This window comes from Tiliqua scincoides, chromosome 3, assembly GCF_035046505.1.
Source record: "Tiliqua scincoides isolate rTilSci1 chromosome 3, rTilSci1.hap2, whole genome shotgun sequence".
In the NCBI taxonomy this organism is placed as follows: domain Eukaryota; kingdom Metazoa; phylum Chordata; class Lepidosauria; order Squamata; family Scincidae; genus Tiliqua; species Tiliqua scincoides.
Genome location: NC_089823.1, coordinates 134,833,917 through 134,860,255, shown reverse-complemented (window position 1 = coordinate 134,860,255; position 26,339 = coordinate 134,833,917). Strand labels below are relative to the sequence as shown.

General features: G+C 41.8%; 1 protein-coding gene across 4 annotated transcripts in view; it reads right to left on the bottom strand.

Annotated features, from left to right (window-relative positions):
- Positions 1 to 5,673: 5,673 nt before the first annotated feature.
- Positions 5,674 to 26,339, bottom strand: part of KAT6B (lysine acetyltransferase 6B) — a 119,694-nt gene continuing 99,028 nt past the window's right edge. For all 4 annotated transcript variants that reach the window (XM_066620299.1, XM_066620301.1, XM_066620302.1 and 1 more), the window contains exons 13-17: positions 17,791 to 18,022; positions 16,207 to 16,366; positions 15,340 to 15,660; positions 14,309 to 14,609; positions 5,674 to 9,534 (exon numbers count right to left, since the gene is read on the bottom strand). In XM_066620299.1, the coding sequence (XP_066476396.1) occupies positions 7,079 to 9,534; positions 14,309 to 14,609; positions 15,340 to 15,660; positions 16,207 to 16,366; positions 17,791 to 18,022 (3,470 nt within the window). In that variant the 3' untranslated portion in view covers positions 5,674 to 7,078. The remainder of the gene's footprint in view (positions 9,535 to 14,308; positions 14,610 to 15,339; positions 15,661 to 16,206; positions 16,367 to 17,790; positions 18,023 to 26,339) is intronic.

Below are 26,339 nucleotides of genomic sequence, written 5' to 3'. Positions count from 1 at the left end.
GCAAAGGAGCAAGAGCCCCAGTTCTGCAATAAAGGAACTGGAAACATTCCAGTTTGAATGTTCCATCTTCTCTAGGCCTGAAACATGAAAACAGACACATTCCATAATGTGTGGAAAGTCTTTTACATGCAAGAGCATTGTAACACTTTCCATTCACTCCTCTTAAGCTCCAGTCCTCAGCTGAAGCTACAGAATACCTAGTTGAAATTACCTGGACAACCATCCACAGATGTCTCATCATCCCATACAAGGTTATCAGAAAAAAATTGAGAATAGCAATACAGGTATATCCTCAGACACGCAGATAAAAACATCTTATTAGCCCAACTCAGCTTCCTCTGAGGGGTCCAGGACGCTATGGTCAACCAGACTTATCTGCAACTGCATTTGTCTCAAGTCTTCATGAAGATGAGACCAACATCTCACTCAAACCGTCTTTCCCCGGAATCTTCACTCATTCTTTGACCACTTCTCCTGCTCCCAAATTGGAATTTCCACACACGCAATATGATTAAGAAGTACCATTTACACTCACGTGCCTATTTATGCTGTAGTAGTATCAGCATCTCCGATAACAGCCACAGCTACCGATTCATGTCTAGAGCTCAGCAAGAGTTATGTCTGCTCCCAGCACTTGGGGACCTTTGTGAACTCATAATAGGGTGTTGCATCATCAGGTCCAGGAAGGGCAGGATAGCCAGCACAAATGGTCAGGGATAGGTCCTCTGGGATGCAGTGACCTTCTCCCCGCACAGTTGTGCCAGAATCTATGCCTTGTATGTATGAATCTCATTTTCTTCTTTCTCCAGATGTACTATTCTCTGCCAGCACTGCAGGCATTTAAGGCTCCCTTTAACCACCATTTATCATGAGGTCTTAGCATTAGTGTGCATTAGAGTTAATTGAAAAGTACTAAACAATACTGAAGTGCTATTTAAGTTGTCAGCAGGCTGAACTATTGATTTATTTCACTGTACTGTAGGAAATACTCAGGTTAAACATTAGCCACTCTTTGAAAAGGGATTTCCCCCATCTCCACAAAGGCAGAGAAACTAAGAGACCTTGGACAAGTGCCTGAAAAAGTTCTACAGTGAATTTGGAGCTGAAGCTGAAGTATTAAGAGCCATGCCCATGGTCAGAACCTCCATCCATGTTTGTAGGAGTTTCCATTCTACAGCAAGGTGAACAGGGCAATTGTTCTATCCTACAAATTAGTCTCATTTCGTTTATGGATAAGGACCCCCTGCCTGTGTGGAAGGGGTCGCACTGCTAGCAATGGGGACAGCACAGGACAAAGAATTAGTGCAGTTCACATCTAGAGCAGAGGGTAGAATTAAGGAGTAGGATGCCAAAGACAGAATCTCCATCAATTGGACCTTGTATTGCAGAATATCTGCTATGGATTGGGGTTCAAGCATCTCATCATAAAGATGTCTCAGACTACACTCTGAAGTGTTTTGCCAAACACCAAATGTCCATACAGGCAACAACCCCGCTGTACGTTTTAACATGAATTACACATACCTACATTTCTCCCTCCATTCCATATTCTCCAGCAACAGGGATCTAAATTCTCTCAGAGTTCTTAGGATTCACCAAGAGCAAAGTGGCTAAGTTGCAAATCAGGACGTCCCCAATTCAGATCTCACCTCTGCCATGAACTGAGCTAGGTGGCCTTGGGCAAGCCAGTCCTTCTCAACCATATGGCCCCAGGAAAAGACAAGTTTGCCATGCATTTACCAATCAATGCAGGTAGACAAAGGCCACCTGTCACATTGTGTTGTGGACCTGAAAAATTTGAAGCATACACCAAAAAGGAGTGTAAATGTAACACATATCACACATGTGCTTACATGCATGCACATATGAGTGTTTGTAAATGGCTATCATCCAAGTTCACCCATCAAGAAGTTGTGATTGGTTGCAGTTTGAGTGTACTTTCTGTGACAAATCTACAGCTGCCTCAACAAAACAGCTGATGTTGACTCACAAATTCAACAGAGAGACTAGCAGGAGTGCATGGATGTTTCTGAGGCCAATCATACAGAGCAGGCAAAGGCTGCCACACATTGGTTGATTTTTGGGACCTGATCTCTCAATCACAAAAAAGTCTCACCCAAAAAATCTTGGCCGAAAGACGAGAATTGCCAGACCCCTTTGAGCAACAAGAGCATTGTGTATACAGCCCCGCCCCATATTCCAGGTGATGCATTCCTGGCCCCACCACGGAAACTGTGCATATGGAGGAACCCTATCTCTGCAGTCCCCCAGAACCTTCTCCCACATTCATTACCTTCATTTATAGTCATGTGAAACAATTGTGTACTTGCTTTAACCAGAGAGCTCACAGCAAGACAAGCAGGTAAGCAGCCTTCAGCAAGAGGGGATGACTCAGCAAAACAGGAAGCACAAAGCATGTTTGCTGAATCATCCGGTCTAGCTGCAGGCTGCCTGCCTGCTTGTCTTGCTATAAGCTTTCTGCTTATAGCATCTGATTAAACCAAGTACAGGCACATGATTGTTCTATACGACAATAAACAACAAAGGTAATGGGCATGGGGGTGCAGGAAGCTGCAGATAACTGGATCCACGAATACCAGGGGTCTCCTCTGTTGAGAGGAGAATGCCTTTAACAGCACCAAGAGACATCAACCAATCCTGGATTTACGCTTGCAAAAAGGGGCCCATTTCCAAATGGAAAGTTATAAATACTGACCCATTTACAAGACAGCTGGAAAAACCAAGAAGCAGCATCTTCTCAGCTGTAGAAGATTCTCCCTTTCATAAGAAGTCTTCAAACCAAATGTCTGATATTTAAACATAATATTCTTTCTTGTAAGAGAAAGACATTTTCCTTCAGGCTCCTATGAAGTGACTTATGTCCAGCATTATAAACAATGTTTTTGCACCAATCCAATGCATTTCAATGGAGAACTTGCCACTGGATTGCACCCAGCACTTCAAATATGGAACAGGAACATTACCTCTTTAAAAAAAAGACAAAAGGGGATACTAATCTGGAAGCGGAAAATGGAGTATTAAAACAAACAAAATCAAACGCATCCTTGCATTCTCTCTCAATAGTTTCCCTTTACTAGCAAGCTCACCATCTTTTAGGCTCAGCTTACCCTACAAACCAATAACTAAAATTCACTTTGACGCAAACCGGACATGATGGCTTTGCTTTACTGCTCAGGGCTAGTCGTGTTCCCAGTGCAGAAATTCAGCATTCTGTCCTTGAAAAATTCAAGTTTGATGCTCAAAATAAACATGTGTATTTTCTTTCCATTACATATGGTTACTTGATGCGTATGATTCAAACACGATGTTTGTGATGGCAAACTGCAGTGTAACAACACCGGGGATAACTGTTCGCTTTGCCCTACAGGCAAAAGTCAGATGGCCCTCCACACATAGCACTGGCCCTTTGAGCTATTATTCAAAAGAGAAGACAAGGAAACTGCTAAGGATCATCCCACATCTCAAGACTTGAATTTCCAAATTCAGCATAGTCAAAGAAGAAACATATGAAAAGCACCAAGGAATGCTGAAGGGCCACATGATATAGGGAATGGCTTACCAAGCAGTGACAGCCACCAGATGGAGCTATTTAAAATATAGACCCATGGGAGGTGGCAGGGAGGCTGTAACCAGCCCTAACCAGTTGTAACAGAGATTCTCAGGAGAGCTGAAAACCATCGTGGTTGCTGCAAAGACTCCTCCGCAACTGTCATTCCTTCTTCATAGCCCTTCTTCACTGTGACATCATCACCTGCACATCAGAAGTCAAAGCTTTTGTAGTGTTCGCCGTGTGCACTATAGGATGTCTTGTTTCAACTGGCTGTCCACAGAAGCTTGGATTTATTATACTGCTCAGTTCAGCTGCTGCACCAGGGAATAGCCTTGAAGACTGTTTCTCTCCAGAGGGATGTGCATGTAAGAATCTGAATTCCATTTATGGTTTCAGGGCAAACAGAAACCAGATCAAAAGTAAGCAGGCAAGTGGACTAAAGAGACAGGAAGAAAAAAGAAAGAAAAAACCCAAGGGGGTGGAAATAGAAATGAAATAGACGGGAGGAAAACAGACTGTGGGATGGGAAGTGTGAAATCTTTATAATCTGGGAAGAGCATGGAGCATACTCTCAGGCTTGTCTTATCTGAAGATCTAAGAATAAGAGAACAACATTTAAATATACCAAATAGCAAGTAATTTCTACGGGGTATACAAGGTTTGTTCAATTGAAGGTTCTCAATGCATTTTAAACATTGTACAGGTCCAGCTTTGTTATACATGGATTTTTTACACACGGATTTGACTCAACTCGAATGGCCACTGCAAATGAGAAGGAATGTGCTGATCCCTAGAGAAGGGGAAAAATGCACCCCTTTAAAATCAGTTTTAAAAAACTGAACAGTCCTTTAACAATAGCCTCCTTAATATGAGAGAGAGAGAGAGAGAGGGCAGCTGGCTGACAATCCATCAACCCTTCTCTCTCCACTGGACCTCTCTCTTTTCCCTGAGCACGTGAAAGAAAGGTGATCACTTTGCATTGGTGAAGGGAGGGGCTGAGTGAAGCGGACGACTGATTGATGGATTGTCTTCTTAATTACTCTTACCTTACATCACAAAGGTCAGCAAGCCTGTTTTTAAATCACTGGCGCAAAGAAACTTTGTTTTTTAAATTGATTTGCTATAGTGCGTTTTTTGCCATTCAAGTGAGTGCTTGGAATGGAACCCACTCGAATAATGAGGCTCAACCTGTAGAATGGAAGCAACATGTTCAAAGACCTTCCTTACACCAAAGAACTATTCCCTTGACCTATCTATGTTGGGTACGATACCTTATCTATAGCAGCATCTCGAAATCTTTTCTTAAACAGTGGCCCAAACTAATTCTCTTCCAAAGTTGCATGTGGTTCACTGAAGCAATTCTTAAATGTGCCTAAAAGGTCTTCAGTTTCTGAAACATCCTAAATTCTTTCTTCTTGCACTTTTAAAGGTCACAGAGAAGAGTATTTACTCATCCACCAAACATCACAGGGAACACCTGACATTTATTACAAATTATCTCTGCAATTTGCAGAGCACTTTTAGCATTGCAATTCTTATATTTTTCTTCACATACACCCTATGGATGAAATTACTGTAGTAGTCTCCATTTACATAGGGGAACTGTGGTGAAAATAAGATGCCAAAGTCCATCCCCAGAGGGGCAGATAATTTCATGCCTCCCAGGCCTTCCAATATTCCAATTACTAGAACCATACTGACATTGTCAGATGGGTCAGTCATTTTGGTAGCCAGTGTGGTATACTGGTTAAAGGTTTGGTCTAGGAACTGATACATGCAGATCAATCCTTCACTCAGACATGAAGTCACTGGCTGAGCATGGGCCAGTCACTCTTTCACAAGTCTAACCCACCTTACAGAATTGCTGCAAGCATTTGGGGGATGGGAAGTAGAAAAAAAATTGCTAGTCTGAGCTCTCTAGAGGAAGGCAGGATCGAAATTCTATAAATAACTATTAGAATGCATACACTACAGCCCACACCACAAAATCAAAATATGGGAGCCACACCATTAAAAAAAATCAAGAAGAAATGGCAGTCTGAGTCATCAATCTCCAAGTGACATCAGTGTATGACAAGACACAAGAGGCTAAAAATGGCTCATCATAATTTATTTTCATGTTAAAATGTACAGCTTGTCTTTGCTTTATTTAAGTGACTGACTAAAAAGGTAACAGATAAATACAAGAGTGTCACTGGGTCTTTATACATGAATCAAGCCACTTCTTGGCCTTACAGTCACTCTGTACAGGTACAAAGGCTACAAAAAAGGAAGCCATATAAACAGACACAAATACCTTCTGCTTTTTTACATGCGCTCAGGAAGCTTTGTTTGAGCTATTCACACGCTACGGCTCTATTTACTTTTTTTAAAAAATAACTCCAATATTTTATAAAGATAGAAAAAATCTACAGATGGAATGAAAATGTAAAGTTAGAGGCATTTCCATAAAATAGCAACTTTACACCAAATTTCACTATTTTTTTTTTTATCCTGCCAAGTATCTGAACATATATGAAAATGTTTCAAAAACTTGATAAACACTGATATGCTTAATTCAATCAATAAAGGTTTGCATTTAAAAAACCAGAACAGAAAGTTGCCTTTTTTTCTTCCTCTGGGGAAAAAAATTTGCCACCAAAATAGAAAGAACTCACCTTTACACCAAATATTTACCACCAGAGGGTGCAATCCACCAGGATGTTCTCCAGAGCCAGCCCCGTGAAAATGAACTGGACTTGTGCAAAAGCACGGTAGTCCCATAGGGGAATATCCCAGTGGATTGTACTCAAAATGCTTGACACAACCAAAAATTGAAATAGCTTTAACTGCATTTTTAACAAGATTTTTTAAAATATAATTAACAAAAATATAATTTTTTAAACCCCTTAAAGTGGGATAACCTAATCAAGGCCAAAAACACAAATGAAGAAATGGCTTACTGTTAAGCACAACACTTGTACAGTACTACGAAACGCACTGTCACTAACAAAGACATTAGCGGCATGCGAAAGTGTCACCTTGAGGAACAAAACAGACCATGAATGCAATGCAAAAAGGCATTTACATGGCGGAGGAGGGGAGGAGAGGGGACAGAACAGGAGGGAAGCTCACAGTCCAGCACGACATCAGATATTCTCCAAAACTATGATCCACATTTCAAATGGGAGCAGGCACATAAAAAATGGCTGTGAACCATCAGCTTGTTTTGCACTTTTGCAATACAATGAAATTTTCCTCGCCACAGAACTTCAAGTTATACAAAAAAATGGCAAACAAAATATAATTACAAAAAAATAAAATGAGAACACATTTATATAAGGCTTTCCGCTGCGTACAGGTTTTTTTTTTTTAATTTTTAAATGGTGTCAACAAATGTTTTGCATTCACACCAATTGCTGGTTTTGAAATCATATTCTCCAAAAGGACATATTTTTTGTGCAGGTCAAATCCTAGCATGCCAGTTCCATAGGTCAACTGTTCCCCACCCTCTCCTCATGCAAGAGCCTACCTACGCATGTAAGAGCCATTCAGAGACTGTTTAGACATGCCAGTATTCATATAGCCATGATGTGCTGGGGGAGTGTACATCATGTTGCTGTGGGGGGTGGTCTGCATTGACTGCTGTGCATATGGCTGGCTTCCCATCATTCCCATTTGCATCTGCATAGGGTATTGGGCCGTTTGATTCATATATCCATGGTTTGCATGGTAGCCTCCATTCATCATGGGCTGGGACATACTATACCCATTCATAGCATTAAGGGTATTCATATTCATATTCACAGAATTGACATTGTAAGCTGGAGCTGGCATCAAGTTCACACTCATGTTCATACCACGCTGCATGGTTAAGGTGCGTGCTGGCCTTTGCATGGCCACAGTCTGTGAGGCGCGCCCATAGATCTGTGGCTGATGGGCTGCTGCAGCTGGTGGCAGAGGTGCCGACTTAGTCCTAACAGAAACATGGGCTTTCCCAGGCATCTGCGTTTGCAGTCTTTGGGTATGGGATATGCCAATATTGGAAGCGGCCATGTTACGCTGCAGAAGGGGAGGTGGCAAATTCATGGGAGGAGGAGTGAGGTTAGGGGGTGGAGTCATTGTAGCTTGGACTTGGGCCCCTCCTGGAACTGGATGAGGAGACTGAGAAAGCTGAACAAGTCCTGTGCTACTGAGAGGAGAAGACAAAGAGGCACTATTTGCATAGGAAGTGACAGCAGCTGAGTGGCTGTAAGGCAACGAATGGTCCATAAGTGTGTTAGTCAACTGCTGCAGTTTAGCAAGGCTGAAGGTGGCAGATGGTTGCGGATAATGCCCTGCTGCAAACTCACTTTGGCCCATTCTTTCATATAAGCCAATGTTGGCATTGCCAGTCTCTGGGATTTCATTTAACTGCATAGGTGGAGTGAAGTTGGCAGCCATGCTGCACTGTGGGAGCTGCTGGTTGCTGCTTGGGGGCCTTTCAACAATGCAGCCTTGGGGAGATTTCACATTGCAAGGTGGGGGAGAGTTGATACTGGTGGTTTGCATCATGCTGCAGCTTCCATTCATGGTGGACATTTGCTGAGTCACTGCACAACTACTCTGTGTCATGTTACTGGAAGTTAGACTGCTGTATGAACAGCTGTTTTGTGACGAGTTGTTTCCACAGATACCATTGCCCATGGTAGAATCGTAGCTGCTTGGGTTCTCATAGTTCTCAGTAGTGCTCTCAATGCTACCCAGATCACTAAACCCACTGTCCACGACCTGCTGTGAATGGTCAGAAACGGAAGGAACGTCCATCATGGGACTGGTTTCCAAGTTCTGTAAAGATGGCACAGAGATGGCACTTTGATCAGGGCTAATTTGAGCATAACTGTTTTCAAGTGGAGGCACATTGGGACTATTAACAGAGCGAACCGACTGGCTGGGATGAGAATGGACGGAAGAGACAGGGCTACTGTGGTCCGATGGCTGACAATCGTCCAGTGTGGTCATCTGCGGGCTTTGGTCAGGATTGGCATACGTCTGTAGGCTTTGACATGCCTCTTGAGTCTCTGCACAATCCTGGAATTCGTCCTCTTGTTCTGTCGTCTCCTGCGTTAGAGACTTTACTGCCTGAACGGTCTCAGAGTCAATCTCCATGGCTTCCGTGTTTGTGTCCTTGAATGCTGAATTTAATTCCTCACTGTCCTTTTGGTTTTGGTTTTCTGTAGTTTCATTACCTGATTCTGATGCAGGTTCTGGAATGGCAGGAAGCTCTTTATGATCATCACTGCACTCAGAGGCAAGGTCAACCCCACAGTCCATTAAATCCTCTTGATTTGAACTGTCATTCTGTTCATTTGTGTCTAAAAAAGCCTCTTGTTTCTCAAGCACTTCTTTGAGAGCTTCCCCTGGTTCCTCCACCTTCTCTAGTTCTGTTGAACCCATGTGACTTTCATCTTCATCATCTGCATCATGGTCTTCATTGTGAAATTGTTCCTCCTCCTCCTCTTCCTCCTCCTCCTCATGGTCTTCCAGATGCTCAGGCTCCTCTTTCTCTAGTTCTATTTCCTCTTGCTGGTCTTTATCTTGACTATTTGCACTTTCCATCTCTTCCACTATATTGCTTTCCTCATTTTCTGTTTTTTCTGTTTTGGGTAGCTCCAGATACTCAGACACGGACTCTCTTGACTCATCCTCTTGTGACAGAATGGATTCATCAGTGTTTTTCATCTCTTCTGTAACAGCAGAAACCTGGCATGGGTGGTTTTCAGCCATCTCTTTGGACTCCTCTCCCAGTGCCTGATCATCAGGCTCCATAGGAGTCTCAGGTGGTGTGTACAAATTCAGTTTAAAACCTGGTTTCCTTTCTTTGCTTTGCCTCCATTTGGAGGGACACCGTTTCACTCCTTTGGGCCATCCTTGCTTACACATTATGGGTTCAGGATTGTCTTTACTGCCATCCTCCAGGATGGCTGCATCATCTTCTGCATTCACTGTGGAGCACGGAGAAGAAGAGAAAAACAAGAATACAAGTCAGTCAAATATGTCACCATGATCCTTAACAGCTTTTTAAAGAAAATGTGTACTACTTCAGCTACTCTGTCTCCAACCATTTTACAATAACAGTATGAGCACATGCAAGCACATGTGAACACGAGCTGCTTTCATGGATGTATGTGAACATACCTATGTACAAAATGTTTCTCTGGTTCTAGCCAGAGTGATACAAACTCACTCTGCCCAGCTGGTAGATAACAGACCATTCATTATGTCCAAGAATGCACAATCTTCCCCCCTTGCTGTGTTTTTTGACAGTATTTTTAGAAAGTTAACTTTGATCAACAACAAAAAGATTATAAACAAGAGTAGTTACAGATTAGAAACATCAAATACAATAAAAAGTTAGGGCTTCTAGTGATATCACTTATACAAACATCACATGTAGTTGCCCTTCTGTACAAGTCCATCCAAAGAGATTTATACTTCAAAAGAAATGGCATGAGAGGGTATGGAAGAAAAAAAGGAGGTCCATTTTACTTGAAAAGTGTCTTTTTCATCACTGAGTGCATATTCTTAAAACATGTTGTGGGACTAGTCCAGAAGATGAGTATCTTGGAGCTTGTGTTAATCAACTACATGTCTGACATGCGTGCAGCTGGCCAAGTGACCACAGAGACATTTGCAAAATGCATGTCTTTCCAGCTCCCAGACACATCTGAATACTCTCAGGGTTGCAAAGAAGATTAAGCCCTGATGTTTGCTTTAAGAAAGCATAGTTTTTCTGGTTATGTGAGAAGTAGGCCTGACTGAGTCACCATCCATAGAAAAAGTTAGCAACTGCTGTAAACGTTTATACGGAGAAGCTCAGTGTATTAATATAAATCATACTGTTGCATATTGCGTGCCCTTCTGCACGCGCAGAACGCTCAAAAGGCATAAAAACATGACCGATTAAACACCAATGTTATTAGTAGAACACTATGCAATACCCCCTCCCCACCTTGTTATAAAGAGTTGAGGGAGAACACGTGGAAAAAAATGTTACGCAAGATGCCAACTTTCGGCCTGTTCTATCTCATAGTTATTTCCTGCAAAATCCACATGGATTTTGCATTCTGACATAATGCTTTGCACATGTATCATTTCAAGAGAATTCTCCCATGGAGGAAAAAGACTATCAGAACTGGCCCTAACTCAGGCTATTGGGCATGTAAAAAAGTCACCCAAAATGCATTTACACAAGCCTGCAAATAATAACAAGCTTTTAATACAGAATGGATGTCTTCTGTATTCCATGAAATTCAGCATTTAGGGAACAAACAAAACCTGGCAACGTAGAGCACAACACTTTAGCATCAACTTTACACTTTCATCTGTTATTCTAGTAACAAAAAATTCCCCAATACTGTATTACAGATACAAGAGAGAAGACCGATTATTTTGCCCAAATTCACAAAGCTGTCTTGTTGTAAGAAAAAACAACTGTTACTTTTATGCTTTGCAAAAATATAAAAGAGAGAAACATCTTTGAAGCACCTAAATCATTTTAGCATCAGATCTTTATACTGCACAACTGCATTACAACCCAATCCTATCTCCATTGCCACCGCTGGGTGCAGTGGTGTCAAAATGGGGCACCGCTGGGGCTGCTGGAGGTCTTCTCGGAGAAGCCCCAGGCCTGGCAATGGGGCTTCTCAAGCCTGCACAGACTATTTTTCCGGCACAGGCTTGAGAGCCTCCATGTAGGGCTTTGCAGCCTGACATGGAGGATAAGATATGGCAGAGCAGAGCTTGGCCAGTGCCATCCCCCTCCCAGCCTGGGTCCTCCCCAATCCACTCTCCCCCCGCCCCCACAGCCCTTACAGCAAGCTCCAGGCAGCATCCATTCAGCACTGGGTTCAGTGCCAACTAGTGCTGGGCTCGCACTGACTACTCTCTGGGTGTTGCAGAAGCGCTATATGGCACGTTTGTGACACCCAGCGCCAGAACTCAGCACCAGTGCTGAAGAATGAGAAGATTGGGCCCTTAAACTGTAAAGAATAGTGTTGAACAGAAAACCTTAAATAAGTATTCGCTTTTAAAGGAAGTTTGGGGCTATAAAACTAGCTACTTGCCCAGACTTCTAGGTATCTAAGGGCTCCTTCATGTGTGAAAATTGCCTTATAATTCTCTAGGAGAATGTACAGCAAAACCCCCTGAGGTCTGGCCCCAACTGTCCCCCAGCCTGCCCTTCATGTGTAGCCTGCTTTGCTAGTGGCAAAAGTGAGAGATGGTTTTGGTGATTTTTAGATATAGGGGGCACCATTCTGACTGGTGGGTGGCCTGGAGTTTTTCTAAGAAGCATTCTAGGAAAAATAAAATGGCAGCTTCCAGTCAGAGCTCTGATTAATTAGGTTCCCCTACAATAACTGCCTCCCCACCCTGAAAATGTAGAACAGGAAGGTGGTTTCACCTATTCTTTTGCCCCCCCCCCTCCTTTAAAAAGGCAGAATGAAACTGTAAGAGATCAATGGGAGGCATTATTCTCTCCAGGATATCCTTTAATCCACTGAAGATGAGCTATTCTATTCTGAACTGGGAAACCTAAATACTCTCCACTGAAACAGTACTTGGAAATCAGTTAGAGCATACTAAAAGAAACAATGCATGTTAAGATGGCAAGTATCAGGAAGTGGTGCAGCTAGTGGGAGGCAGGGTGTGGGCCACCCCAGGTGCCACCCTCAGGGAGAGGGGGTGACACCACCACTGCCCAAAAGTTGTGAAAATCGCAGTTGTTAGGAATAATACCATCATATACCATCCAATGTCGAATTTACAGCAGAATGCAGTGAAACAAACCAGAGTGAAATATCTCCGTTCTATCAAAAAATTTGGCCAAAAAACAAAAATACAACTGTCTTATGTAACAAAAAGTAGATTTCCTTAACTCAAAACAGACCAATGAGACTGATTGTTTGAAGAGCCAATGAGATGTGATTATGACAGCATGGAACCAATAAGGTATTAGTAAGGTGACACCCCAGCAAGGGGGGGGGGTCACCACTAGTGACCAAAATGTAGTTTTTAGGAATAATACCTTCATGTTATATATCATTCAATGTGTAATTCAATGCAGAATGTAATTAAACAAGTTGCATTGAAATATCTGTGTTCTATTAGAACACAGAGAGAGAGAGAGAACTCTAGAGAGCCAGGATGGTGTAGTGGTTTGGGAGGTGGACTTAGACCTGGATGATCCAGGTTCAAATCCCCCCTCAGCCACAAAGCTTACTGGGTGACCTTGGGCCAGTCACTTCTCTCAGCCTCACCTACCTCACAGGGTTGTTGTGAGGACAAGAAAGAGGGGAGGAGCAGCTGTGTAAACCGCCCTGAGCTCTTTGGAGGAAGGGCGGTATAAAAATGTGAAAAATAAATAAATAAAATATTAAAAGCTATAACCAAATAACCAGAAAAGGAAAACACACTGCATTATGAGCCTAAGTGTTCTGAGAGCTAACAAGGTTTTGTTATGACACAGCATGGAGACAGTAAGATGTTATTATGAGTCAGTTCCCTTTCCCATGTAACAGGAGTAACACTCGAACTCCTGTTCCATTGTGTGAGTATCATCAAGTTGGCCACTTCTTTTTGTTGGTTACAGATTGACTGGATAACCTGTTCTATAGTAAAATATATAAATGAAATTAATGGGGATGACACCAGAGTGGGTGACACCAATCCAAGTGATGCCACTGGTGGGAAGGTTGGGTGATGTTGGGCCCTGACGGATGACTTTTAAAGTTGATTCTAAACATTATTAGTAGACTACAGTCTATTCAGTGGTTATTAACCATGATGGCTACATTGAATGTCCAGGTGCAGGGGAGTAATAGCACGGGAGGGCACTGACATTCATCCTTTGCTTGTGGGGATATATCCACTGCATTTATTTTCTGGTCATTATTATTATTCATTTCACGTTATGACTACCTCTCAGTCTCACCTACCTCACAGGGCTGCTGTGAGGACAAAAGAAGGGGAGGAACCATGCACACTACCAAGGGCTCCTTAGAGGAAGGGTGGTATAAAAATGTGTGTGTGTGTGTGTGTGTGTGTGTGTGTGTGTGTGTGTGTGTGTGTGTGTGTGTGTGTGTGTGTGTGTGTGTGTGTGAGAGAGAGAGAGAGAGAGAGAGAGAGAGAGAGAGAGAGAGAGAGAGAGAGAGAGAGAGAGAGAGAGATTTATACATTTATTTATTGGTTCCAGGTGTTGTGACCTAGCTACGCCACTGGTGTCAGGAAAATAAAGAAGAAAAACTGAGTAAGTTGTTGCACAGTTAGACAAAACCCTATGACAAGGCAAAGAGGGTCACTGTGAAGATAATTTCCAGGCAAGAGGTTAGTCAACATGTAAAACACAAAAGATGAAGGTTACTTCATCTGCATCCTAACAACCAATGTAAAAGCAAGTGATGAATGGTAATTTAAGACACCAACAGCATGAGTACTCAGATGGGATGAAGCCAAAACTCAGAGGTAGATCACATCTGCCCGCCTGCAGAAGATCCCTTGTTCTTTCTCCAGTTAAAAAGATCAGACAGCAGGTGCTAGGAAAGACTGAGTGAAGTCCTGGAAAGCTTCAGTCACCCACAGCAGACAATACTGAGCCAGATGGACCAATTCACTGATTTGGTTCAACAGCTTCATATTACAGAAACCAGTCCCCCGAGTTCAATGAGCCTTCCTCCCAGGTGCTCAAGGTGGTAGCTCAAGTTCCTTTCCCCCACTCACCTCTGCACGGGGTGTCATTCTGATAACAGTGATTGTCTTTCTCCTGCTCCTCTTCATCTTGCTCATTTTCTTCCTTCTCCCCAGACTGACATGGGAACACTTTGTGAAGACCAGGCTTTAAGTCATCATCTTCCCCATCTACCTCACGAGTGGGCTCCAGCTGTGGCATAGGCCGCTCCTCTTCTGAATTATCAAACGGCTCATTCAGCACTTCTGTGGTTTCAGAAATTGTCTCTGTTGTAACACTGCTATTAATCCTTCGGCGTTTTCGACCTCTTTTCTTTTTCAGTATAAAAGGTCTCTAAAAAAAATGTTAAGAAAAAGTGAAAGTTGGGCTGAAGAATTCATGTTCTTTTTGCTAAACCAGACAAAGATTGTGATGTATTTTAATGGCAGTCAAGTATGCTTGATATTTCAAATGTTACTGGTTCTGGTGCAGCCAAGCATTCTGCATACATTCCCCTTTATTACACCGGAATCTCAATCCCACACATCCATGTCAGGAGCTGCTTCTGATGTGCTTGCAGAGAGACTGTTGAAATGGTCATTTTACTTGCAACCCTAAACACTTTGGAACCTGGATACAAGAAGCACTGCCTTTTCCCACATGATTATTATTTAGGATATTTATATAAAAACTTCAAAATTGGTTTACACAACAAAGAAATGTTTTGCAAAAGTGAAAAACAACAGAACAGTATTGTAATTATCACAGCAATATGTTTCAATTAACACCACACACAACTAGCGGATGGCAAGATTTTAATAAGTCATGTTCTTAACTGTAAAAGTCTAAACTTTAGATCAGGATATTAAAATCTTGCCCTATGCTGGTTGTGTATGGGGTTAATTGAAACATATTACTATGGTAATTACAATACTGTCATTGGATATTTTTAAAAAAGCATTATGAAGTACATTTTGAAAAGAGGAACATTTTTAAATTTTCAAAAAGCCCCCCAACTGCAGTTTTGTAGAGAACGTTTAGCCATTACATTACAGGGTACCTGAACCAATTTTAAACAACTGACCTTTCTCTTGACAGCAAGTAACTGGGGTTTTGCCAGCCTGGGAGGAGAACTTTGATGATGCCCATCCATGTCCTTGTCCTCTTCCTCCTCCTCCTCTTCTTCCTTCTCCTCCTCATCTTCCTCTTCTTCGCCCGCACTGCTTTCTTTAAGGGGGTCTACAGACTGCCCATTCTCTGACACTGTCATCATCACATTGTCTGGAGGTCGCAAATACTTATTTTTAGATTGCACTTTTGAAGGCAATTGCCTATTAGCTCTTGTGGGGAACAACTCTTGCTCTTCTTTTTCCCAGCAGCTCGCTTGTTCCATCAGTCGCTCAGCCTGAGGGGCAGAGAGGTTAAAATAATGGGTCACTGAAACACCACTTACTTCGTCATTATTCTTTTAGTACAGGTTTTTTTTTTCCTTCTTCCTTTTTTTAAAAGTGACAATAAGTCAGCCCTGATTAACACTGAAGGCAATCCACACAACAGCATCTTAGCCAATTCATTTCAAGGGCTCTTTTACAATGGTCAGGATAACAAACCAAAAAGGATTGCATTTCATGGGATATTTAGCACTAGTAATGATGCAGCAAATTGATTTCAGTTCTTCTAGCACTACATAACGTGCCCTCTCACATGGACCACTTTGAACAACTTCATAAACACAAAAGAATCGATTGACACCAGAAGTTTTTGAGCTCTGTACCCCATCTGAAGGTCATGAATCTAAGAGAGCTTTAGAAGCAGTGGAAATACAACTATTCCCTATTTTGCCATGACAGTTCAGCATCACAAGATGATGTTACATCAGTCGGCTCAGGCAGAAACATGTTTACGATTACTTAGGATGTGGTTGCCACACTTGTCTTATGCCCACGATTACCTCTTTCTCAGCTTCCCTCTCTTCCTCAGAAACTGCGGCATTTGGAACTAATAGTGGGGTCCACCTCAAGCTTTCTGGATCTACTTCATTGATGCGTGGATTTGTTTTCAGTTTCTCCATGTGACTTGAAATCAGTTTCTCCCTTCTAATCACTACAAATCTACAATTTAAACACATCGGGTATTAGAAGAGAAATACTACAGAAATAAATAAACAGAGGAGAACACACTGTGTAATAGAGCAGTTTACAAACTTTGGCCCTAGGATGGGAGCCAGTGACACTTAAGTCATTTCTGTCAATCCACTATCCTAATTCCTGAAATAGCCTGCAGACCACAACCAAGCGAGACTGCCATAAAATCAATCATTGTGACATAATGTGGCCAAGACAGGTCAGGATCTGAATCCTTATCACATAAAGTAAAGCTTTTTAGTCCTGCCTCACCTATGAAACACTAATTCTGAAATGGATGTTTCATTCATTTGCAGAGCATGCAAAGCTGCCAACTCCTTTCCTAATCCTCTCCTTGCATTACATATCTAATGAACATATCAGAGAAGGTATTATGGGGGAGGGAGAAAAGAGCTTAAATTTAACAACAATATTGCTTTTTCTAGACTGGTAAGAGAGCATTCTGGATAGGATTCAGACCTTTGTCAACAACTAGATAAGCAGGAACAAATGTGAAGGTCTGGAGAGAGGATGGCCTATATCTGGACCTTTTAGTCAGCAGTTAAAATGCAGTATCACATCACCAATCTCCAATGATCTTTGCCCAGTTGCCAAGAGTTAAGAACAGAGCAGTAAGCAAGTCAGGGCACAATCCTAACCAAGTCTTCTGAGAAGTAAGTCCTATTTTGTTCAATGGGGCTTACTCTCAGGAAAGTGTGGTTAGGACTGCAGCCCCAGAATGGATTCCGGCATCAAGAGAAACAAAATATTTATTAGTTAAGATTGAAACTTTTAGCTCCTCCCAACAGAAACAGGAGGAATTCTGCATGGGGGGGGGGGCAGGGAATTCCAGGGAGAATAAGCAATCCAGGGCTGTTCTACTCAGTCCTGAAATACATGCTGACTTTCTACAGAAATGTGTTTGCCAAGATGGCTGTCACCAAGGAGTTTTTTTTTTAATGCTTTGTAAACCTATGGATGACTGTCCATGAGGTTGCTTAATATATCTGCTTGGGGAGAGGGGAGCTGTTTCCCAAAGGAAGTAGTACGAACCACCTTCTCAGTGTAGGGACCTGAATTCTTTCTGGGAGAAATACTCTGGAAAAGGAATGAAAGACCATATTTGCCAATATCAGCCTGTCTGGACCCTGAGATTCCTATCAGAGATCCTGCTCTCAGGTCCACCACTGACAAAGATCCAGCCCTTGGGCCAAAGATACAGGTACTTTTCAGTGATGGTTCCTCTATTGTGGATTCCCATCCCAGAGAGGCTTGTACATTTTCCAGATTTGCAGTTTTCAGGAAGTGTGCTAAGAACTGAGAAAACATGTTCAATGACATTGAGCAAAAGGGGTAGCACATATACATCTAAAAGGTAGCAAGTTTATTCGAGGAACACAATGTTTACTGACTTCTCTTCTCTTCTGTCTATCATGCTGTGCTGCTGTAGGGTGGTGGCAATGTCATGGGGACACATTCCAGTTGCTCGGCTCATTCCCTTGATGCTGATCTGTTTCTCGTGATGGCAGTACAGATATTCCAGCACAACACTTTTCCAATAGGCCAAGTAGGAGACACGACCAAGATCAGATAGTGGCTTTTCAGGTGATCCTGCTTGTCCTTCTCTTCTAGAAAGTAAGTAACCTAATGGGAGAAGGGAGGCAGAAATCACAAATGTATCATTAATACAATCAAAAGAAGAGTTCAAAACCTTAGCTTTCCTGAATAGCTACACCAAACAACATTAACATGAATATTTCTTGATGGACAATAATATGTGACGCCACATCAAAGAAATGTGAGGCATAATGTTCTCCCATACTAGAGATGTCTGGTCTAGAGGGCAGGAAGTCTGGTCTAGAGGGTAGAGCCTCCGTCTGCCTGAAGATAACATCCACAAGGTCGCCAGTTCGAGGCCACCGGCACCGTGCGACCTTGAAGCAGCTGACAAGCTGAAGCCGAGCTGTTCCATCTGCTCTGAGCGTGGGAGGATGAAGGCCAGAATGTGAAGCCAGATCGGAATGAAACACCTGAATGTAGTGGTTCTTGAAAGAAAGAACCTTCTTTCAATTGTAAAAATCCCTATTTAATCAGGGATTTAAATAAAGCCTGCCTATGTAAACCACCTTGAATAAAGTCTTGAATAAAGACCAAGAAAGGCGGTATATAAATACCTGTTGTTATTATTGTTATTATTATTGTTGTTATTATTATTGTTATTAATATTATAGAGATGTGTAAACTCCTCCTGGCTCAAGAGGATAATTAATTTTATTTGTTTTGGGGGGGAAAACCCACACCATCAAGGTTTTCAATTAAAAGGTTGGGTGAAGTGCATGCCCTCGCCAATTCCCACACTCCCTTCCCAAGCAAAAAAAAAAAACTTTTAAAAGGAGGTAGGTAAGGATGATAAGAGCTTGCAAGAGGCAGAGAGTCTCTCAGCCTGTTTCTAACTAGAAACTGCACTCCCTGAGCATGCTCCATTCCTGAGCATGGGATTTATAGTTTTCACTATCTGTCAAACTGAATTGGGAGCAAACTACAAATTATGTGCTGCCTGGCCATCATTTCAGGGGCATCATTTCCTTCTCTACTGAGCCCTCTCTTACCAAGTTACTCCTTTCCCCTTCTCAAAAACAAGAGGCTTTTGCAGGTGAACCGACAAGGAGAACAGGCTAGCAATGGGGTGAAACCCATTACAAGCAAGATCCAAAGGGGTCTGGACCCAGCTCAAAATCAAATGGAGCTTTTTGAAGTCCTCCTATTTTAAAATTTGCCACCATCATTATGCATAGGGGCATGACCTCATATTTTTAACTGGATTGAAAATTTTTAAAAAGACAACACAGCATATAAGTAACCATATAATCAACACATTGCAGACATCTCACTTTTTAATACATGAGAACTCAGAAGCGAAAACACAGGATCTTGCAAGAGACCACGATAATCAATTTCAAATCATTATTTCAGAAATTCTATTGATCTGTCAGTTAATGAAATATAACAAACAATGTAGAAATATTCAAAGGTGTCTGCAAGTTCAACTCTGAAAGATGTCTCAAAGATGGTCATGTCAAAACGGTCACACCATTTGCTTTTAAAATCCAAATAAACAGGAACCTTACTTTATAAGGAAGCAGCAATGTGACATGCTTCTGAACAAACACTCCAAAATATCTCTAAGCTCTCTTGCTTATAGCTTCTAATGGCTTCAAACACAACACTAGAGAAAGTCTGTTTGACCATCACAACAATTTCAGATCGTGTTGGTTATCAAACTGATGAGTACTTAAAAGGGCAGAGGAATCAGTGTTTCTTCTTTTGTGCAGTTTCACTTTCATTGTTAGTCAAATACTGGACTTCCCATGTATCCCATGAACCCAAAATACCACAAGATTTCATTGGAAATACTTTCTATTCTCCTCCTCTTCAAGTGTCTCAAAGGGGCTGATTTTTCTTAATTTTCCCACAAAGAGATCTTATTTCTTAGGAAGCTTACTTTCAAGACAACCTGCAAATGGCTTGCAAAGAACCCTGGAAACCTTACCCTGCCCCCCAAACAATACCAGTCAGTGTATTTGCTTTGCTAAAATAAAATAAATAAGTGAAACCAGCTAGTTAACAATAATGCCAAACAACTAGTTGTCAACAAAAGAATTTAAGAATAATTACAACCTGAGGGTATTTGAAGTTCTTCATCACGGTGTATGCTGTCTCTGAATAGTTTAGGCATCTCACTTCTCTTCCCTGTCTGCCTCTAAGATCATCAAATGGCTTATTGTGTAAAAAACTCTTGTTGAATTTCCAATAAACAGCATCATCAACTATGTGTGCAAGCTCAGGTAGCAAATTTTCTTTTTTAAAAGTACAGCAAAAAATACCTTCCACATGCCATAGATACTTGCCTATAGTACATAAAATTTTTGCCAAGTTCTCAAGTTCCAATTATCACTTCGCCTTATCTCCAGGTCAATCAGAGGGCAGAGCCTTTCAACTCTGAAAAGTTTCTTTCTCAAGCAGCAGGCAGATCATTTGTTTCTACAGTAACTGGGAAATTCCAGTCAAAGTTAACCTTTTATTCTCCTTCCTTCGGTCCCTTTTGAAAATGCTTGCAAAGCAGCTCTGTTTTTTTCAGCACCAGGATGGGATCCTCTTTTCCATTTGAAACAAAGTCCCAGGCTACAATTAAATAGTGCACCATTATTTGAGAATAACACCCATGGAAAGCAGTGGGTCTACTTCTGAGGAAAAAGGGTTGCAAATATATGCAGCTGTATCTCTCTGCTGTGAATTGAATTGCACACTCTCAGTTATGTGTTACAGGTTGTATGTTGTATGTAGAGCTTCTGGCTTAACACACCAGACACCTTAAAGGTGGATTTGATTCATGGATCTCCTGCAGTGGTTCCCAACCTTTTTCACTTGCATATCCCTTGGCAGCCCATTTCCATAAATTGTACCCTTCGTATTAGCAAAATGTTTGTAATACAAGCCCTCATCTCCTCTCTACGAAAACCCAGACTTCATGTATTCATCATGTATTTCCTCTTTTCATCTGTTTGAAGAACAGAAGACTCTGCCTTTGCACTGTTCTGCACCAGAAGTGTGCTGAGAAATTCAGGGTGGTTGATCACTTTCCATATTATGTTTCAGCTTTTTTACCATGCTGGTTTTCAATCACTGTTCATAGATGAATTGATGACCAAAAACTAGCTATTGGTGGGGCTTTCACAGCCAACTAGCTACCTCCCTTCCTGCCTTGCAAGGCATTCTAGAGCATGACCTGCCTTTTTCTGCCATTATTCCATTCTTTTTCAAGTACCCCTAAAGGTCTTATTGAGTGTCCCTGGGAGTACATGAATACCAGATTGGGAACCACTGTTTTACTGGGATGTTTTTCACAGTGCACTTACTCTGATAGTGTTTACAAAAAGGTGGTGAAGACCAGAATTTAAAAAGAATAAAAATGTATCTTATGATTTTTTACTATGTTTTAAATAATTTAGAGGCTACAGTACTTAGGTAACAATTAGTGGTAGGTTATTTTTCAGGATCTGGTCTCAAGCAAAATCAGACAAAACTATAGTCAGACACCCACCCCCCTAAGTTTAACCCCCAACTTATCCAGTCATAGAAAATTCCATGATTGTTGGCTCAAAACCTGCCCTCGACTTATCTGTGGGATCAACTTATAGGCGAGTATCTACGGTACATACCTGCATTGCCAAGTAACTATTTACTTTATTTACTAAACTGACAAATGGCTTTGGTTTCAAGGGGTTAAGACCTCTTGCACGTTCGAGGCCTATAGTTTGCCAAACATTTGAATACAAGGTTTGGTATATTCAGCATTCTTAGGCACTTGAAAGGTCCAATCCTATCCAACATTCCAGTGCCAACAAAGCTACAATGCAGTCCTGAGATAAGGGAACAAATATTCCTTTACACTGAGGAAGCCTCTGTGACACCCTCCTCCACTATGTGCCCTGTTGTCATAGCTGCATCAGCCCTGGAAGTTGGATAGGATTGGGCCTAAGAGTGCTCAAAGCATTCACTTAAATGATGTGCTTGTAACCCTTACAGCAACTCCATCCGCATTATTCTACCCATACTGTGGTACCACGAGGCTGAGAGAGTGCGTTTTGCCTAAGGTCACTTAGTTTGCAGTAAAACTGAAACCAGAAATGTCTTGATCTGCATCTTACAGCTCAATTCTAACAAGCGCTAGTGCAGCAGCTAGTACACGGTCTCCACTGTATCTAGCACTTCTCAGGCAGACTGGAGGTCTCATCGGGGTAAGGGAATATTTTTCCCCTTACCCTAAGTAATGCCCTAGCCTGTCCCATGGGGCTATTTGGATCTCTGTCAGCTATTTAGCTGGCAGGAGTTCAAGAAGCCTCGTGTTAGGCTGCCAGACATGAGAGGGGGGACAGAATATAGCCTACACTGATCCTGCCTCCCCCAGGCCTGATCTGCCCCCATTTCACCCTCACCCACCCCAAAATGCCCCCTCTCTGCCTCCGAATCACCTTCCTGCTGCAACCGTACCTGCAACGTCCAGTGGAAAGCGTTTCTGGATGCAATATTGGCAGGGTGGCATAGACCTCCCCAGCAGTGCTGCTTACTCGTTGAGTGTTGCGATGTGCTTTACAGCACAGCTGCTATACCCTCCACTGGCACAGGGACTATTGTGCCAGCAGATCTCCTCCTTTGGATTGCACACTTAACCTTTTAAAAAGTATGCTGCATTAGCTTTCAGCAATATGGAAGGATATCAAAAGCTACTACTGCAGAAATAGCACTACATACACATAGCTGTTTTATTGCATGTTTGTATAGGTTCAGTTCCTCATTTCTATAGATACAATAAAATTCTAAAGTAACTACAGAATGCTGCCAAAGATCATTTACATTATTTTAGTTTGCTAAAACATACTGACAAACATTATATCTGTGGTTTGCAAAGGGATGTTTGCATACTGTGGTTTGCAAACTATGTTCGGAGCAGTCTTGGGGTTCCCTGGAAGTTTATCAGGGATTCCTGTGCAAGACTAGTATTTTCCATGATAAATCAGCTTGCACACTGCTATCAACATCCCTTCGTGTGCAGTATCAGAGAAGCCCTAGGGGTGTTTGGGGGGATACTCAATCCACATGAACAAAAGAGCAAGGTCCAACAGGCCCATCCTACATCCTGCCTGCACTAGAACATACCTCAGAATCCCATGTAACGAGCAGGAGTTCTGGGGCAAAAAGTCCATATAAAAAGTATCCCTTGAAGGCAGAAAGTTGGACAATAACTGCAAAACAAGTATATAGAAAACCTCTGCAACTGAGTAGGTTATAAATAACTACCTTTTCAACAAAACTTAAACTCTGATTTACATGTTGTACCTATGAAGGAGGTTGAAGTTACCTACAGAAAGTCACAGTACAACAAAGTACCACATTACTTTTTGACTTCTTGTTGTTACAAATGAATACAGCTATTGCTTGACATTTGCTACTTCATAAATGACACCCCAAGTACACGGGAAGCAACATTCTGCACACATTACCTGCAAAGCTTATTTTACTTACAGCATACATTATTTAACTGGCTGTGTGATTTAACTTACATCCATTAAATTAAACTTACCAAAAAGATTCCAAATAATTGATCTAAGTTGCAGGTAAATAAAAAACACTGATCTTGGCTGCTCGTGAATTTATCCTGAAGCATCTGAAATGAGTACAACATGCCCCTGTTAAATAGATTGCTCCAATGCTGTAGTATCGGTCTTGCCTAAACAGTGGATATCCTTAATTCTATAGGATAGAATTACAAGGGTCTATCCGCTCACTGGAGAATAGCCAAGCTGGATGTGTTTTAATAGTCAAAGCATTATAGCTACAACACAACTGTTAGCGAAATGTTTGCATCAGAAGGCATAATGAAGCCAGAGCAAGGATAAAGTAAGTTACCCTCTGCCTCAAAGGAATAAAATCCTTGGATCAGGCCAGCGGTCCCTACCCACACACCCCCTTTGGAAGTGGGGGGAACTCTGCTCCTCTCACCTCCAGAGGGCCTGCTGAGTCCAGCAGAGGCCATGCACGTCCATCAGCGGCCTCTGCCGAGCTGAGACTGAATCTTAGTTTTAAAAAATGTGACTTCTAGGTTTTTTGTAAAACCAGAAGTAATGTTTTACGAAAAAACCAGAAGTCGCTTTTTTTTTCTTTTTTTTTGCTGTGAGATTCAGTCTCAGCCTGGCAAAGGTGTGCCTTGCCTTTGCTGGGCTCAGAGGACCCTCTGGAGCATAGAAGAGGTGTTCTCTGGTATCTGCGGTTTCAGTTAACCACAGGGCATTCTGGATGGAACTCCAGGCTATTTTGTTGGTCTGCCTGATTATCTTGCAGTTCCCTCTTTTGGCCAAGCACAAACTGAATCCTCACTTCATAACACCTGAGCCACGATCTCAAGGTCTGCTGTGGGTTTCTGTGATAGTTCTCTTTCATTTACATGAATGAGACGCTTACCATGTTGATTAAATTCATACAGTAGAGACCTAAAAACATTTTTAACCAAAGACATGTAAATAGGATGCAATACTTTTGATACCCCTCTGTTATTTTTTTAAAGTACTATTTTTTCATAAAAGCTGGTTCAAGTTGCAACTGATATTTCCCCTAGCCTACGAATGACTATTTTTAACCAATTTGACTTTGACTGCTTCCACTTGTAACAGTGATCTAATCTCGCATTATGGGTGAGCCCACTGCTCTTCTTCAGGAATATGAGTCACAGGGAATGGGCACTTCTTGCAGCCCCAGTACTTTTCCCCCACCTGCAAAGGGGCAGTAATTGTGGTAGGAGCTGCGGTGGTATCCATCCTTGTTTTGACAAATGATCAGATATACTGAAAGCTGTTTGCATACCTTGATGAGATAGAATCTCTTTCCAGCTGATCACATGTCTGGGGCTGTGAAGAGTAACATATGGACCTCAATTTGGTCGTCTATTAATGCGCATAGTTAGAAAATGAGCTATTAGGGTAACATATGCAAACCACAATGAGTAGCGCCATGCTGGTTTTCTTCGCTTCATTATACAACCTAATTGCATGCACTGAAGTCCTACAGTGTTCAGTCTGTGAGTTAGTGAAGTTGCAGGTCCACTACCTGGAAAGCAGAAGCAACAGCATGCACACCTCATGCTTCTGAGGTGTGCAGAGAACTGCCACTAGGAAACATAAACACACTCTCTGATGAATAAAAATAACACTCAATATTCAAAATGAGTATCGGTTGCAACAGAGCCTGCTTACACATTACCTGGGACCCCAAATTCTAACTAAAGCAACATAGATAGTGGGTCTCAGGATCTCATGTTCCACCCTTGCTCCTATCATCACTAGAGGACAATTATGCAACAATGCAACTTATGTGTAGGTATATTCCAGTTCAAAAATGAATTATAAACTGGACTGTCATAGCCAAGAAGAAAATCAATTACTCAATACTTTCCAAGCTCTAGCTAAAAATATGACTATTATTTATATATAAGATTCTCACAGAATGTGACAGCTTGGTGAATGGGACCCCCTTCATCCAAATGGGAAGCCCCTGCCTGTATAACATGAAACTGGCTTTTCTTAAGACAATTAGTGCAGCTTTAATGAAACCAGGTAGAATGGCTGCTCACAGAGACTGTTTTGGGAGGAAAGGAGCACAGTGGAAAGATGCTTGTATCTCACCACTTCCTCAGATTAGCAGCCTGCAGTTTGATCTGGGTTTGTAGAGAGTACTCAAATCCGTTTCCTGGTTTGGATGTCACAATAAGCTGGTCTTTGGAGACACATGAAAAGGACAGGGAATCCCGAAGCTTGTTCCCAATCCCACAAACCAAGAGTTGTTTGTACTGGGATTGTGACATCTGAACTGAATGTCAACCAAAGCTACCTAACAAGCCTTTTTCTTTTTTTTTGTAGTAAGGGTACAATGGGAAGCAAGCAGAGATTATACATGACATTTTTAATTTCTTGCCACAGGAACGTCAATAGTCACTCACAGAAATCTAGCAATCTTTTTGCTGTTATTCTTCAGCACTGTGCCCTCCCTTTTTGGAGCTGTAATCCCAAACCCACTTATTAAGAAGTACATTCCACTGAAATCCCACTGGATACTTAAAGTGATCAAGAAAATATGTTTTGAATTGGGGTAGTAAGTGGCGAAGTTGCACACACAACTAATTAAAAGTTATCTATCACATATCCGATCTTCATGGTTACCAAAAGTTTTTCCTTCAACACTTTCCAAACAGCAAATCACTTCCAGCTGAAATATTGATGGTCAATTTTTTATCAGTCTTATTTGCAAAGTCTGAATTAACAAGACAGGTTTCTTTCCTTCCCAAGAGCATGCATGTCTGAGAGCTACATAAAATGGATACAGTGCAATTTTCAAATGCCATTTCTCTTCA